Genomic DNA, 17,393 nt, shown 5'->3' with positions numbered 1-17,393 from the left:
ATTTAAAATAAAAAATTCATGAATTTTGTGTGAGCTTTAAGCCCATACCTTGCAAGCATCCAATACACAATCGACATCCTTGCTGTTGCTGTCTCTGCTCCTCTGACCCTGCGAATTATTCATTATGATATAGCTTTTATTTAGTTCAAGTGGTTGGCAGTAGAAAACACTGCAAACGGCTGTAGCTGTTAAATTTTTCAATTGATCATTTTAATTTATAATTTAATTTCATCTTCAATTAGTGATATTTTTCTTGATAGAGTTATAACTGTTGATAAGAGAATGAAAAGGTTAATACATTGATACAATCAAAATAATGGTATTATACGATTGATGTAATAGTGGATAACAACAAACCAAGATGTTATCAATTGTTGGTTTAAAATAAATACCAAAAAGTATTCCTCAAAATGCTTAAAAATGATAAAATTGTGCTTGAAGTAGTAGAATTCCTCAGATAAATGAAATAATTTGAATTGTGTAATTGAAGTATTTCATTAATGCACCTATAAAAGGTGTCAAAAATTGCAGAATAATTCTAATTATAGCATCTAAAAAGAACTTCTCAATTGATATATTTATGTTTCTTAGCGATGACAATGTAATAAATTATACTAAAACTGAAAATTTATTGCTTTTTCCAAACAATGTATTCAGGAGACGCAATTCAAATTACAATTTAAAGGTTTGATACGAATAGTAGAAGTTAGTAAATCTAAAACCCTAATTAACAGTTCCATAAATCAGTCAAGCTTGGAACCAGATGTCTCTTCTAAAAATTATTGGCCAAGACTAAAATGCCACTTTTGGGAGCTATTTTTAATGGGCTTTAAACGACCTTCTAAAATACCACATTCAATTATCAGCTCTGTCCTTTCAATGTGCACAAAATTAACCGAATTGGAGACCTGTTATGTTTCATCAAATCAATCCTGACATCTAGTACTTAAATCTTTCAGGGTTGATAGACTAGTCAATTCTTAACAATCTAATTAGATAAGTTATTTAGTCTATCATGAAACAAATCTGTGACGATTCCTCATAAAGTTATCTGATGGATGAACGATTCTTTTTTTGGATAGTTTTGGCTCTGCATGATCTATGTTTTGAGATGAAAATGAGACAAAGATTGCCTATACCGCCAAATTAAGCGAATTTCTTGGCTGTCAAATTGAAAACAAAAAGAATCAATGAAATATGATGAGAAGGAAATATACTATTCCTGATTTACCATCCATACTAACTGCGCCTTGACACTTAACATAAGTAAATATGCAAATATTGGCTCGATTGAAGAGAAAAAGAATAGACGGTTAAAATGGTGTCATATCTACTGAGTGCATTTGTCCTCCGTGTGGCGCATTTTATAATTTATTCTTTCTTTCTCTTTCTCCATCTCTCAAAAAAGATATGAAATGATATGTTGGAAAAATTGAGGAAATCAAAACTTTACTCACTTCATGATGCTCTAAAATTTATATTAATCAGTACAAAAAAAAGTTGAAAAATACTGACTTTAACTTTCATTCTCTCTTTCGTTCTCTCCCTCTCTCTCCCTCTCTTTCTTTTTCTATTACAGGATGTATTTTTGAATGAAATTTCAATCCCAAAAGTCAACTTTTTGTTTATCTTCCCATTTTAATAAAAAACGAAAAAAATTAAATTAAAAAAAAGTTTCTTCGAAAAAAAATCTTCCCAATGTTTCAAATGTTTGAATGTTTACAAAAAGCTATATTTTTTTTTGCAGATCAACAACTTGATAAGTGAAAAAAAGAGCGGAAATCGAATGCGATGAAATTGGAGTTGTGAAGGAAGCTGACGTCAACTGATGTTGAACAAATTTTATTTTGAAATGGAAATTTTTTTTTCGAGGAAGAAATTACACAGAATGACTATGGCAAGAATCAGCTTTTGTTTTTCTTTTTTTAAAAAAAGTCACTATCAATGAAACTTCAATTTTCTTTAACGAAATATATCAGTCCTTGAATATTTGAAAGTTAAGAAATGTTGGATGTAAAAAGTATTTGGAAATTAACACTACGTGGATATTTGCACCTTTAGATTTTATTACTAAACTTTTTAAAAACTAGTAATAAAAGCGCATCTCTTTCTTCACAGAGCTAAAACGACCAAATTTTAATATTTAAATCTTAAAATTGCAACTAAGAATCTAATTCCCATGCTATAATTAAACAAATTTTACAAATTCATATACAAGAATTTCTTCGAAGTGCGAAAGTTGGTAACAGTCAAGTGAGATTAAGACAAACGGGAGCGTGTGTCACCAAACTTCAAGCGACCCTCAGATCCTACCTTGATAAATTGGGATAAGCAAACTAGTTTAGTGATTAGTGACTAACATGTTAAGCTTCTTTCAGGAGGCTAATGCAACTGCTATGTTAGAATGCTGGCACATAAATCGAATATGAATCAGAATAGGTTCCAAATCCGAAATGTTGATAGGTTTAAGAAAATATTAATTATCAGAAAGATAAGATTATTTTTGATATTATAATATGAAATTATATAAAAAATAAATTTTACAGAGAAACTAACTCAATTGAGTTTCTATGTTGTTGTCGATCTTTCCAATTGTCGCACCACCATTACTGGTGTTATTAGCGTCAGTTGATGTGGCGATAACTAATGAATAAGAATCAGCAATAGATGGATGTTGGTCATACATGATGCAGCCTGAGTAGCCAATATTAGAAGTTGCCGTAGAAGTTGAAGAAGTTGTAGGTGTTTCGTTACCACTCGAGCTAGAAGAAAAGCTCGAGCGGCCAACACTGCTGTTTCCACCGCCACCACCACCACCGCCAGCACCACCGCCGCCACCACCACCACCACCACCACCACTACTGGTATTAGTATTATTACTATTACTATTATTGCTACTGTTACGACTGTTGCCGCCTACAGTAGCTCCTTGTTGTAATTGGTGTGACTGATGCGGTACTTTTTGTGGTTGCGTTATTCTGACACTTTGTTCAGGTTGTTGCTGATGTTGAGTGTTACTAGAACGTCGAAAAACACCGCGGAAAGCAATTAGATTTGTGGCCAGTTTGCTTCACCTCCAGTGTCGCCGTTTTGTGCCAAATGATGAAAGAGTCCGGAATGAATTCACAAATAAAATTCAATATATGGGAAATAAACTTCAGAATGAAAGAATGCAACAGATAAGCCAAATAAAATTCTTGAAGCAAATCAGAATGATCCCATAAGTGAACAAATTGTGAGCTCAGAAATTTTCATTGATTTGTTTGCAGTGCTTCGCCCCAAGACTATTGTCAGTTGGTGCCAATCTGGAATTAAACTTAAAAAGTTTCAAGTTTCATGAAGTACTTTATGAAGCTATTCAGATTGAAATTCAAATTTAGAAACATCGAAAAAAAAGGAGCGCTACATCCTCGAAAGAATACAACATATCTGTATTTTTACTACACGACTTAATAGCAGGGGTCAAGCAAAGGTTATGAGCCAATTGAAGGACGGACGAAATCGGAAAGGATTTCTAATGATTCGAACTTATTTTCATAAGCAATGGTCATTACAAGGATGCACGATGACTCAACCTTTTTTTACGCACAATGGACTGCAATTACGATTGTAAGTAAATATAATGCGTAGTTCAGGAAGGATTCCATGAAGAAAATTACTAAACTAAAACACTTGTTAGAATTTCTGGAAAATGATTTACCAGAATAGTCAGGACAGTGTTAGATAATGAATACGTAAAAGGTAAGTTAGATTATAAGTTCAAACGAAAGAAAGAACACATCCTGTCAACCTGATTGATAGAACAATGATTTCAGGAATTTAGACGCACACTTGTGCCAACATCGACAGGAAGCAACACAATATCTCAAAAATTCGCCAAAGCACTAGCAGAGAGAATCGGAATCGAAGAAGAGAAACCATGTCCTCCCTTTCCTCTTCCACACCATCATCGAGGTCCCACCCCTTGATCGGTTGTGCGGCATACGGTAGTCAGATGGTTAGGCAGGTAGGATTCTCAGCTTGCTCTACTCCTCCCACTAATGATTGTGATGAAGAAACAACGCAACGCCGCTGACGATGACGATGACGGCGACGACGGCAACGACAACGATGATGGCGGCGATTATCATTCATCCATTCATTTTTAGAGTACGTTAACTCTGTCTGACATCTATTTGCCTTCTAGAAACCTGATGGTACTGCTATTAAACGGTAGATTGAAGCAAACTTTCCTGTCATTTTCACATCGGTATCATCTTTTGGATAAGAGTCATAATGCAATCTTCGACAGGAAAATTTTCAGGAAGAAAGCTCAGAGCCAATTGGGAAAATCTCGAATCACACCTGATCTATCTATCTATTCAGGCAACGAAAAACTGAGAAGAACATGATGGCTGACTGATATTACATGGATAAATTGGAAGCAGGAGAATCACAAGGGAGAATGTTTGGAAGGAAAGCTATTTGTTGATTAATAAAGTTACATGCAAATTAATTGAATCATATCATCGCTTTCACTCTTATCACTCGTTGCGGTATTTGCTTCCGTACAAATCATATCTATTAGAAATGGCTTTCCATTGAATTAAATGATTAAATGACCTTTTTATCATTGATAACTTGGCGTAATGTTTGACGAAAGATGATAAGCAAAAGGATTTGGCACAATTTAGAATCCAAATCGAAAATTTTTGATCACTCCTGACATGGAATTCTACGGAAACGAAGTATTTCATCAGTGTTTGGTGAAATATGCAAATGTCTCAGATAGAAATGAAGTAAGATTAGAATATTAGTGGAACGAAGAAAGTGACAAAATTCATGCGCCGTTCGTCTTCATGTTCTGTTCTTACAGTGAATGATGAAAAAAGCATTTTGGATTACCCATTTAAAGAATGAAATCTCAATAGATTAAAAACAAGGATTTAAAGGACTAATTAACTGTAAGTCTCAGTGAATAATTAACTAAACTATCAAGCAGTTTCAAATAAAAACTAGGTTGGACAAACAGGAAATAGCGAATTTAAACATGTCATGTCATATCATTCCACTTTAAATTTGTGAGACTAATTTGTTACTTTAACATAATGATAAAATAAAAACACTTTTCAAAGAACTAAATGAACTTTCTTGAATAAATATAAATCTTAACAGATGAAAACTCTTCTAAAAAATGAATCATAAAAGCAATCATTAACTGTACCTTCCTCATAATTAATTTCAAATTATCTTTCACCAATCAAGCCAGTAATGAAATCTGCTTAATATATTTTTTCAATATTTCTAAAATTATCTTTGAATTCAGAACTTTTCAAGTTTATCCCTAGCATGTTCAATACTTTTACTTTTGTAGCACAAGTAAGTTAAATATTCAAAGCAAACTTGAGTGGGAATTAAATCAAACTTAAATTAGAAAGTAAGTAAAAGTAAAATATCAGATTCATTTCGAAAATTTCCTTCCCAGTTAAAACAAGTTTAGAGTTAAATAAGCCTTAAAAGATAGTTGTTGTAATTTGTGGCAAAAGCTTTAGTCCAATGTTAATTTCAAAAGGATATTGGATTTTGCAGAAAATCATCAGTATGATTGCATGACAACGTTCTCCTAGCAATGATGAATGAATATTTGTTGTAATTTATAGAAAAAAAAAAAGAAAAAACATCCATAAATATGACATAACTGTCCCCTCATCAATAAATGGTTGACATGTTGCTAACCAATTGATTCTTTCATTCATTTTTATAAAAGAAAAGCAACAATGTTTTGCAATATTCATTCATTCATTTATTATTATTACTTTTTCTTTAAATAATGTTAGCAATTTAAAAACCTTTTCCTTTATTCTTACATACAACTTGTTTAAATAAATATAAATAAAATTTGAGATAACGCATAGAACGGACAAAAGAAAGAAAACTGAAGTTAGTATGATATTATTAGTTTAAATTTGAATTTATCAAATTAATTATACTTCGGTTTTTTGACAAATTTTACTGTAAAATTGATAGTATTTGTGTTTCATGCTTTTTCACGTTCGCAGTTCTCTGACAACTTAAATAGCAACTCATTAATGCTACCTGTCATTTCAAATACCATTTATCAGAGAGGAAATGCATGAATGATAAGACTTTCTGCTGTAACAACAATGAAAACAGCAGTAATGATAATCATGACATTGGTGGTGACCACATCAATAGTGATTAATAGTGATAATAATGTTTGTCGCATTGGAATAATCACATCATTAATTTAGAAGTGATGATAACAATGGTAGCTATATTTTAGTGGTAGTAACAATTAATAATAGTGATAATAATTGATTCAAATGAAATTGAAAAAAAGAGTCTATGTATTTTTCATTTTGTTATTTATAAATCTCTTCTTTTTTTTCGAATACAGGTATTTTATTGTATATCATTGATACGGACGAAGCTATTCTCACTATCGGAAGTATCATATCAATGATAAGAGACTTTAAATCAAGGAATTTTTTTTTCTTGATAGAGTGACAAAATTCTGTTACTGAATTGTCACAGTAGAACGATATGCGATATTGGCTGGTATTGTGGATGCAAAGTGGTTCACTTTTGAAATTGTTGCGCACATCGTTCAGCTAATTAGTGTAAGTAGTCTCAGCTGATGAATAAGGGAGTATTGCCTACCCCTTCCCATCAATTATTATTACTATTGCTCAAATTTTCGCGCATGAACGACTGTTAATAGGTGATGATGAGGAGAAAAGCGAAAAATGGGACCCCAAATAGACCAGAAGAATATTGACTTCTCAAGGATATGTCCTCCTTTCCACCTCGCTTCCTTACAAAATCTAAAACAACCTTTTCCACCTGTCAAACATCGCCTAATTCAAATCTGCATTTGTTATCTGTCATATGGTACTCATTCTCATTAAAGAGTAGCAATCGAATTATTATATTGACCTGCTAACAGGTCGGAAATGATGTTTAGTTTCGGCAATCTCAAAGTTTGTTTTACCTTTAACAAGTCACCAATCATTATCAAAAGACAATTATTTGTTTAATTGATAAATGAAAGGAAATATGCTTATATATGTTTTTTGACCTAAAATCCTTACAATTTTTTTTGCTAAGGTAGACATTCAGCTGATCTGTTTGAAAATGACATCTGGTGCAATGAAGGAACATCAACAGGTTTGCAGTGTGTAGAAACTTTTGTTCTGAAATTCGCTTCAAATCGCAAACATTTTAAACTTAGAATTACTTTTTTCAATTCCATAAAATGGAGCGCACTTGTCCGTAATAGCTTAGTCCAAGCCTAATTTTTCCTTTTTAACAACCATCATGTTTTCAAGATGAATAAAATGAACCATAAAAATATTGGTAACTTATTTTAATGTCTAGCAAGAATAGGAAAGGAAATAATTTTCTTTTTCATGAGAGAATGGAATAAGATTATTTGGTTTCATAAAAGCAATGAAAAGAAAGGGTCTGGCGTCACCTGATGGATGCTTATCTTATCGTCTCGAAATCTCACAAAAATACGCAACAAAAATAGTGAGAATTGAAAAAAGCTCCGGATTGGCTAATATAAACATCATCCAGCAGTAGAAGAAACATCAATGTCCATCCCATCACCGCCACCATCAACCAACCCAACCACCTTAGAAGAAACTTTAGAAGGAAAAAAAAACCAAAATAGGGTTGGGGTTGTAGTATACGGTTTAATAATATATGGCGCCGAATAAAACTTTTTAATCATTGAAATCCAGAATTCATTTATAGTCCAAATGCGCCAATTCTCATTCATCGTTCTCTTGAGATATTATGATTTTTCGCCTGTTCATATATTTTTCTATTAAATTCATAACAAATCCAAGATTTCAATCTTCTCAGTTATGAGGATAAATAGCAATTTTGAATGCCTTAATATATCCAATGCTTCTTAATATTCATTCCATTTGATATCTAATTTCCATCGATAAATGGAAGAGTGTCAAAAACGCTTCCAAAGTTTTAAATCAAATTTATTCGAAATACATTTCGAAAATTCCACATAAATTATGACAAATCTTTTGGAAACGACAGCAACTTAACGACTAACTCTCAACACAGCAATTGTTTGCTTCTTTATTTTGCACTGTCTTACGTTTACCGCAAGTAAATTTCTTGTTTGCCCACAATAATCAATGATTATTCGACATGCAATGCATGTAACCTCTATGTGTAGCATGCCAGTTTGCAAGTGCAAGTTATTTTTGCATGCAACACCATGCGCTCATCGTTCACTTTTCGAAAAAAAACTCTTACTCATCCGTATATGAAAATTTATTTACTTAAGCATCACTGTAGGATTACTGCCATGTTTATTCACTGGTATATTGTCCACAAACATGCAAATCCTATTGTTCTAATGTCAAATACTAATGGTACCTTTTCTTTCAGAGTGGACAAATGTCTAACACATGCAATAAACATTCTGGCAAACATTTATTCAGAATATAGAATATATTAATGAGTGAGTTGGTAAAATTCGTGTGAGAAATATAAATGTGGAGAGAATGATGTTTGTTATGCAAGGATGACAGGAAAAGGTATAATGTCACGTTGATCCGCTTGTCGAATGAATAGCTTTAGAAAGAACGTGACTCATACATGGAAAGTTGATAATTTTTCCCTTTACTTTTGTGTCCATGGACGGATATTTGGCCTTATTTTTTGGCTTTGACAACAACTAGGCTAAATGACTGCCTGAATTCCAGAGTACAGACTGAAGTAAGGCATGTCATTAGATTCCATGAGGCTTCCTTCCTGACCAGATTATCGTCAATAATTTATAGAAGATATGAGATTCAGAAATACCGAAATAGTGCCATATTTACATCCACGCAATAAACGAAACAATTCAAACCAATTAACAAGCGAAAAACTTTCTGAATGTTCATTTAATGAGTGACAGAATCATTTAGGTAAAGTTACGACAAATTATTTGAATGCTGGTTGACAGGCAAACATTATAATGATGAGGGATTGAAAGGTGAAAGGTGATTACATGAGGATCTCAGCAGGAGATGGACCACGAACTGCTTATCTTCCTAACCTTCTTAGTTCTCCCTTATTTCATGAATCTGATCCGATGAGATTACCCATCGGGGCTATTCAGGAGCAACACGAGTCTACTTAAACATCACCATACCAACGTCTTCCTCGATTACATTGCCAAAGGTCAAAGTTCATAACCGGGAATAAAGAAACTTCAGCGTGGCATAACATTGGTTGATGCTTTCGAGCAGGAAATTTTTCAAGTTAAAACTATAAAACTATCGATTTGTAATGCGAAATTATTTGAAGCAAAAAAAGGAACATAGAATATCAGAGGATGAAAATGGTAATAGGAAATGAAAATGGCGAACGGTACTCGGATAAAACTAATCAATTATTCAAGTTTAAGCAAGTAAGATTGGATTTGCGAATTTATTTTTTACAATTTTTAAATTATAAATATATATTATGAAGATGCATTTTTATCATAAACATTACAGAAAAAGAGCCGGCTTACTGTAATCCTTACATAATGCAAATTTCTCTTGTGCTTCATAAGAATTTATACAAATCTATTGATATTATATAAATAATATCAATAAATGTTTTTCATTATAGTGCAAATGCCAATTGTACAATGCTAAATCTCAGCAACAACGAATACAACTTTGTCAACTTTATCATTCATGAGATTCTAAACTAACTTATCAGTCAGCTATCAAACTTATACACATATATTCTCCGGAATTTTCATGATTAGTTCCGGATATGACTTGAAGCAAAACAAACAGAGCATAATATCTGTGTGTTTTCCATATCTTTCTAGAATTTGTAAATACGAAAACATGATAGTTTGAAGGCTATCCATTGAAAAAGGCACAAGTATTTGCATTTGAAGAGGGACACTACTCATCGATGTTCAATCTTTGACACACACCACCGGAAAACTAATTACGAACACCGGTCATTCTCACTTCTTTTTTTTGAAAAAATTGATCAGTACTCGCAATATGTTAATGATTAGAAATAGTATGTCGACAGTATGACCAGTCCCATCATCGGTACAGTATGATGGTCATCAATTTTAATGAACTTTTTTAAATTCATCGAACTCGTCTCCTTCGATACTTCCGACCAATGATTACTTCTTATCAGGTCAAGGAATGTTGTTAAATGTGGAATCTGTTGCTAAGCACAAAGAATTCTGTCACCTACTAACTCGTACGCAAAATCTATGATAGAATGGGGCGGTAAACATCGGTGTCGTAAAAAAAAAAAAACTTCCCAAATAACGATCTATTTTGCAGTTGTTATTTTTCCAAATATTTTCACAACATTAATAGATTAGCGAAAATGCCTCATGTTATTTTAACGATTAAAAATTAAAAATAAACACATATAGTACTAAACAAGATTAAGGTATGTTGACCAACTCAACTCAAACGTATCACAATCAATATGAACATGAGGTCAGGTAAAATCAAACCCGGTAAGTGGAAGACTACTCCCTACCATTTAATTTTATGGATGGATTCTAACAATAAAACAGAATAAACTTGGGACTAGGGAGGTGATAGATGTAAAACAGTACGACTGTCAACTAGCAGAGCTGTGACAACTGCAATTTTGTCACAAAGTAGATCCGAATAACAATCACTCTGATTTATTCATTGTACAATATTTACATCAGCGCCTATGCATTGCAAGGAACAGTAATGAGGCCTGTGATTTTCAAAACTTTCTCTGAGGAAAATAATTGTAAATAAAATTAAATCGCTGGCAACACATAGCAATATTTTTTTGATATACAATTAATATGTGCAACATACAATTAATTAATAAGTGAAAACATTTGATGTGTATATACAGAAAAAAAAGCAAATACTGAATCCAAAAGCTAAAATAAGAAGGACGTGTGAATCAATTCCTGCCGGTCCGGTTGAAACGATGGATGAAGGATGAATTAACTATCTAGAAAACACTTTGTCGGGACTTATCATCCCACAAGCACTACAAGCAATACAAAGGAAATCATGATACAATAATAATTTGAGGTAGAGGAAATTAAAGAGACATGTTTGATAAGGTTTTTTGTACATAACCGTAAAATTTAATTTCTCAAACTTTCCGTTTCACTGCCTATATACTATGAACAAAGTAATTACAGACATCGCCGTTCCCACTTCTTTTTTAAAGAGTGATAGGTGCCTGCAGTATTTCAACGATTAAAAGTAAATACAACAACTGCACAGCTGCCAGTAACGACCGATACAGTATTCCTTAATTTTGAAGTGACCTTTAAATTCATTCAACTATTCATTCCAATTGGTTTTCAGCGCTCCTCAATTGATGGCTACTTATTATCGTCTTTTTAATAGGTTCATGATAAAATTCCATTTAACATACACAAAACTTCCCACAACAAATGAATCAAAAATTTTACCCAAAAAGTAACTGGACTCGAGTTCACTGTAAGACTTGCAATTTTGAACTTGCTATTACTTGGAAGTTTTTTAGAAATGCGAAACACAAGAGTCCAAACATGGAAATAAGGTATCAACAAGACATAACAAAATATCATTTGTTTCATACTGATCCTAATATTATTTTCTTCTGTATGTCATGTACATATAAGCGAAAGTGCACGACAATGTCTGCAAACTGGTATACAGCAAACGGTACTTGATAAAACGTCGTAGGTATACAGTGTTCCTACAATTAACGCCGAACCAAGAAACCATCCACTGTTACCGCAACCGGGACATTTCCACTCGGTGTGCATGCATGTAATGCAAATTGCGTGCAAATAACCTGTCCTGAAATGACGCTGTACTTCAAAAGTCAGAGGATAAATAAACTCATTGGTTTATCACCAGAGATTTGGGGTATATCAAGTAAGAAGTCATTACTAAGTAAACTTTCCAAAATTACTACAGTTCAAGGTTTTCAAAGAAATCCAAGCAAAATATCACCAAAGTATTTGATAGTGAAGAACGACAGTGAATTAAATTACTCACAAAGACACGAAGCATATAACAGGTTGAACAGAGTCTGAATTCAAGAAATGGAAACTTGCTTGGATTCAAACTTCATGCTGACTGCAGCTTTGGAGTGTTGTACTGGCGAAAGGAAAAAGGTTCCATCGATAAGCGGATATCTATCGTAAACAACTAAATTTCGTTCACACAAAACACATGGTACCGTTCGACAGTTGTGCGTCCCGAGGGCACGAAGTACGGACAGCCTTGTATCATCGCCACCCTGTGGACAATCGTCTTCCATCTAAAACGAAGTTTGTTAGAGTTATTCTAGACTCATTCTCTTTTGTACCTTCTCTCTTTCTCCACTCATTCTCTCTTTTGTAGTTAACGATACTACAATTTCGACAAATTATAATTAGTTTTATCGAAATAAATCTAGTAATTTTACTTATGTCAAATAATTAAACCTCCCTAAAATAGTTAAATGATATAAAATCTATCCAAAGTTTATTTACGAAAAATCATATAGAAATCAAAGGATTAAAATTGAAAGAAAATAGATTTAAACCTTTATATGAAAACCGTTTAAACGTGTATGTGGCAATGCCTCTTTAACATATTGCATATCCTTTCGCCTTTCAAAAATTGAACCCGTTTTCCGTACCTGCAAATTTTGTTACTTTGCAAAAGAAATAGTTGATATTTCGGAAAATTGTGCTGATAACCTGTGATAAAACATCATTGTGATACCTCATCTGCTGGGGTATCTGTGGAAGCTTCACTTGGTCAGCATATTAACTGTAATCACATGTGTTGTTAACGAGGCTATGAAGTACAAGCTATCATGAAAGTACAAAAGTGGATAAGAATGATTCTTTTAATAAAATGATGTCGTATATTCAGGCTTCATACAAGAAATTTTAGGAACTGCTACTTCTATCTGACAGCTTTCCCTCAATTATTTATCTAGGGTTTGTTTTCTTTCCTATTATCTTCATTACAACCATTAAAAAAAGCTAAAGCAGATCCATTAAAAAAGCTTTGCCAGCGAACCTTCATTACATTAGATTGCTGTCTGGATAGTCAGCATTCCATACCATCTTTCATCTTTCAACATAAAACACTATGCTGATAAAAACACTGGAAATTTTCTTGGTAATTACCAAAACTTCAAAAGACAGATCTCTCAAATTTCTTTGCAAATCATTCTTAGTTCTTGAAATCAATCTATAAAAGATCATCCTTGGAAACCATTTTAAATCACTCGAACCTAATATTTTCATATCTTCTACCTCTCTCATTCTCTTTTTTTTAAAACAACTCGCTTTGACTTTTATCAGCACAGTGTTCACTGCTTTTGAGTAAAGATATGGATTCTCACTTGCTCATCTTCAAAAAAGTTGTATTTTTCGCCATTTTTTTTAGCCAAAGCATTCGTCAAAGCGGAGCGTATTTTCGAATCGTTACCAATAGAGCCTTCCCGCACAATCGTTTTCTCCTCACGTGAGCCAATCCGGTTCCGAAATTCCGTTTCTGGCGTTTCGAAAACCTAACGAAAAAACATAAAACACATTGTAGCATTATAAATAGTTCATTTGAGGAAGCGCTTTCTGAAATATTCCATAAACAAGTGGATACAAGAAGCACATAAGACAATTTCAACTTTAAACTTACCTATTCTCAACAAGATCATCCAATACTTCTTTATGCTCTATCATATGACAGCCATAAAGCAGGTTTGATTCCAGTCAACAAATATCCTACTGTTAATTTAGAAGTTCAGCTAAAAGAAACGGAAATACATAAAATGTGCTAAATGTAAGCTAAAAACCACAGTTTTCCCTTCCTTTACCTATTTTATATAATGAATGTGGATGTTGATCTATAAATAGATAGATGGGCATTAATAGGCCTGAAAGAAAAGCGCTCTTGTCTGTCTAACCACTTCTCCCTTCATCTTTTCCGACAGATAGCGGTCGCATCTATTCATGAGTTGCTCTTACATTGTTTCTCCTTTCTTAACATCCCATTTCTTACCAGTCAACTTTCGCCTATTCTTATTTTGCAATAAGGCTAGAGACGAAAATACACGACCCTTAAGCTATCAACAACTAACCAGACAAATGATTAAATCATCTTTTTGCTCTCGTCAACAAAATTTCTTTAAATTTAAATTTAACAAAATTAAAGAACTCTCTCCGTATTGTTTATATAGTTGTAGGCTTGTACATCATGTATGTGTTTGGTTCAGATCATTCGAACTCCAATCCCAAATTTTTAATGAATTTAAAAATTTCCTTAATGAGTCTCCTAATGAGCTCACAAATATATAAATATTTAGAAGTGAATTCAAGTTACAAATTCTCTATATAAAGGCGAACAAACAAACGAACAGCAGACATACTGATGATACGAATACGATGGACATATGGATCGATAACATTAAAACGATGAAAATACTAAGGTATTCCATTCACGATGCAACGCAACGTGATCAACCTTTAATTTGGACTTTTATTTATCAACAGAAGCAAATATGTCACCTGAACAAGAATCTAGAGAGACTTTTGTTTATCAACAGAAGTAAATGCGTCACCTGAAGAAGAATCCAGAGGGACTTTTGTTTATCAACAGAAGCAAATGCGTCACCTAAAGAGCAGTACAATTGAAAAATTATTTTTGCATGTGAAATCCCTTAATACTAACACTAACACTAACGTGAATAGTATATTAAGTACAGAATGAGTTCCGTAGCGTATGACATATTAATGAGAGTATAATATCGATTAATGTAGAAGGAATTAAGTTATTAATTATCCTCAATCATATCATTATAGAATGTTGTTCAAACATTTCCACTCAAATTTTAAACTCCCAAAAAAAAAGAAGTAACTGTAAAGACTGTTTGATTTATGAAAGGATAGAGGGAATTCTTTACTTGTTAATGTGTTTACACTGTTCCAACGGAAGAAGACAATATCAACGGATGGTTAATGATAGCCCCTCAATGTCACCGGATGGTAGACAGTAGCTTCTCAACATTACCGGATCGTAGATGGCAATGCAATGATATCTTACCTTTCAATTCCCTTCACATTCCGCAGTATGAGTGAATTAAAAAAAATCTAATAGATTTATTTTTTTGAATAGATTTGCATGGTCATGGAATAGTTAATCCGGCAGTTTAAACGGAAACTGATAAACGGATGATGTCATCCATCTCATGGCAACAAATTCGATATTCAACTGTTACGAAGTCGAAATCTTTTTTTTAAAGACATCCCGCGAACTGCCATTCATTTCAGGAAAAACACTCCGCTTGTAAAACCTTTTTTTTTGTCTAAATAAACAACACAGCTAATATTCCGGTTACAGTTCGTTCGCCTTCGGAAGTGCAAGTGAATTTCACACAAACGAAGGATGTTTATTTCGAAAAGCAATTAATGACAAAGGTTCAACTGTCCTTTGTCAACAACAACTTACCTAATTGTACAAATGCAAGAAAAAAACTTGTAAAATTGTCGTCTCATTTAGAATTTCCCAAAATTATTGTCATCATGGGAAGAGACTCAAACAACAAAATGGAAATGTTTGTACTTTACTTTACAGCAGTAAAAAAAAAAAAACTGTAGAGAAATTGCTACAACGCCAAAGTGTACAAGTTCTGAAAAAAATAGCCAGAAACGAACAGTGGACGGGAAGTACCGAAGGAAGAAAAAGCGCGCAAAAGTTCTAAGCGCTACTGGACTGAATCCCGAAGTAGCAGTATTTGTTTTTGATAAACACGCAAATAGATCAAAGACAACAGAATAGATAGAGGAAGGCGTTCATCTTCCAAAAAATGATTATCTGATAGAACCAAAATACAGAGAGCTGTTATATGGGAACAAAATTGATAAGCATCCGATGGAAACCGGTTCCCTAATCAACCATAGGATTGGAAATAATAACGCTGCTTTCTCTGTCGAAAAAAAACTTGACCGAAATCAAAACTAACCATAACTTTTCTTGACCACAAGTGTATTGGAACTGATTTTGGCTTCTTAAAAAATCCCGTAAAACGGGAGCGGGTATTAGATCGATGTGCCACTAATGAGCTTTGCCACTTTTCGAATTCCTTTTTTGAAATTCTAAACTCGCAAAATTTACTGCAATAACAATGAAATAAAAACGAAACGCTTTATAATATGCGCATAGCAAGCGGTTTCAATAAATAAACAATAAGAAATTAGAAGTATGGGATGTTGAAGGAATGAAATCATCTCACTCGACTCATTAAGGATTACTGTGACAGCTGTCAAACAACCGGAATCAATTAACCGTTAACGGAAACTGCCTGAAAATGACAATTGCCATGCTAAACGCATATGAAGAAAAACAAACTTGAAATTTGCAAAAGATTTCAAACTCTCCAGCAATTCAACAATGCCTTATCGGATGATTTATTCGATGAAATAACTCCGAGACGCATTCCTTCCCGGGAATGTCATGTGAATGGCCCAACTGGTTAAAGAGCGAGATGTGTACATCAAAGATACCAGGAAACTGCTCTATGACGAAAATATCACTTTCTATTTCTAGGCAACATGAAGTTCAGGACAGGCACACACGCACACGCACGCATATACCAACACCCACACATACAGACACACAGACAGACGCACAGACTCACACATATATATATATATATATAATACAAAAGAGCATGGGGGAAAGGGAAAAGTTTGGAATGCAAAAAATAGTATAGAGAGCAGGCAGGTAATACTAAGAAGCTTCTAGCCTTCCGGGCTGTAAATAACAACAAGCAATACGGGGGGGAGAGGGCGGGAGGGGGACGGGAACTGAATTACCCGAGACACACCTTCATATGAAGCCAAATTATCAGCAGTTCCTATGGGTAAGTTTGTGGATGGGTGAGTGATTGGGTAGGCAGACTAGTGTTAGGGTGGATGAAGAAATATCAAAACATGGCTTCAGCTTGCATCACAATTTCGCTGAAAAAAAGTACGCATACACATACATGCACGCAGACAGACAGACAGACACATACATACAGACACAGACATATACATGCATACATGTGATTATGTTGGGGTGGCAGGAGGGAAATAGTAAACATGATGGGTTAAGGGAGGGTCGATAACAACACACTCTTCCAGATGTTACTGTTAGGTTATCAGTGATAACAATGCAGAGGATTTCTCAACTTTCGATATTTTAATTTAAATGAGTTTAATAGTTCAGTCACCATATCACTTTACAGGTGTGAATGGCAATGACAGGTAACGTTAGATACATAGCGTTTCATGTAGATAAGTCTGAGCTAATATTATCTGAGCGTCTCAGTAGGTAGTGAGCTGGAACACACTTTGAACGAACCAGAGAGATCACTGAAAT

At 33.7% G+C, this 17,393-nt stretch overlaps 3 protein-coding genes across 3 annotated transcripts in view; 1 reads left to right on the top strand and 2 right to left on the bottom strand.

Annotated features, from left to right (window-relative positions):
* LOAG_17568 (transcription factor protein) overlaps positions 1 to 3,551 on the bottom strand; it is a gene marked incomplete at its 5' end in the record, with an annotated part of 20,062 nt that extends 16,511 nt beyond the window's left edge. The window contains 3 exons of the mRNA XM_020450228.1: positions 49 to 108; positions 2,557 to 3,068; positions 3,529 to 3,551. Coding sequence (XP_020306127.1) covers positions 49 to 108; positions 2,557 to 3,068; positions 3,529 to 3,551 — 595 coding nt within the window. The remainder of the gene's footprint in view (positions 1 to 48; positions 109 to 2,556; positions 3,069 to 3,528) is intronic.
* An 8,084-nt stretch (positions 3,552 to 11,635) lies between these two features.
* On the bottom strand, positions 11,636 to 16,131 carry LOAG_00442 (hypothetical protein; the record flags this gene model as incomplete). Its single annotated transcript, XM_020445436.1, has 5 exons — positions 15,994 to 16,131; positions 13,378 to 13,545; positions 12,565 to 12,660; positions 12,092 to 12,297; positions 11,636 to 11,831 (listed from the first exon to the last, which is right to left on the bottom strand). Exons 1-5 carry the CDS (start codon positions 15,994 to 15,996, stop codon positions 11,636 to 11,638), a joined length of 669 nt encoding a protein of 222 aa, XP_020304108.1. The 5' UTR covers positions 15,997 to 16,131.
* A 348-nt stretch (positions 16,132 to 16,479) lies between these two features.
* LOAG_00440 (hypothetical protein) lies at positions 16,480 to 16,867 on the top strand (the record flags this gene model as incomplete). Its single annotated transcript, XM_003135980.1, has 2 exons — positions 16,480 to 16,718; positions 16,744 to 16,867. The coding sequence occupies 2 exons, from the start codon at positions 16,480 to 16,482 to the stop codon at positions 16,865 to 16,867; spliced, it is 363 nt and encodes a 120-aa protein (XP_003136028.1).
* Between the last annotated feature and the right edge of the window lie 526 nt (positions 16,868 to 17,393).

Source organism: Loa loa, assembly GCF_000183805.2.
Source record: "Loa loa unplaced genomic scaffold supercont3.94, whole genome shotgun sequence".
Taxonomy (NCBI): Eukaryota; Metazoa; Nematoda; class Chromadorea; order Rhabditida; family Onchocercidae; genus Loa; species Loa loa.
Note: the sequence above shows the minus strand (reverse complement) of the source record. Positions and strands in the feature narration are given on the sequence as shown.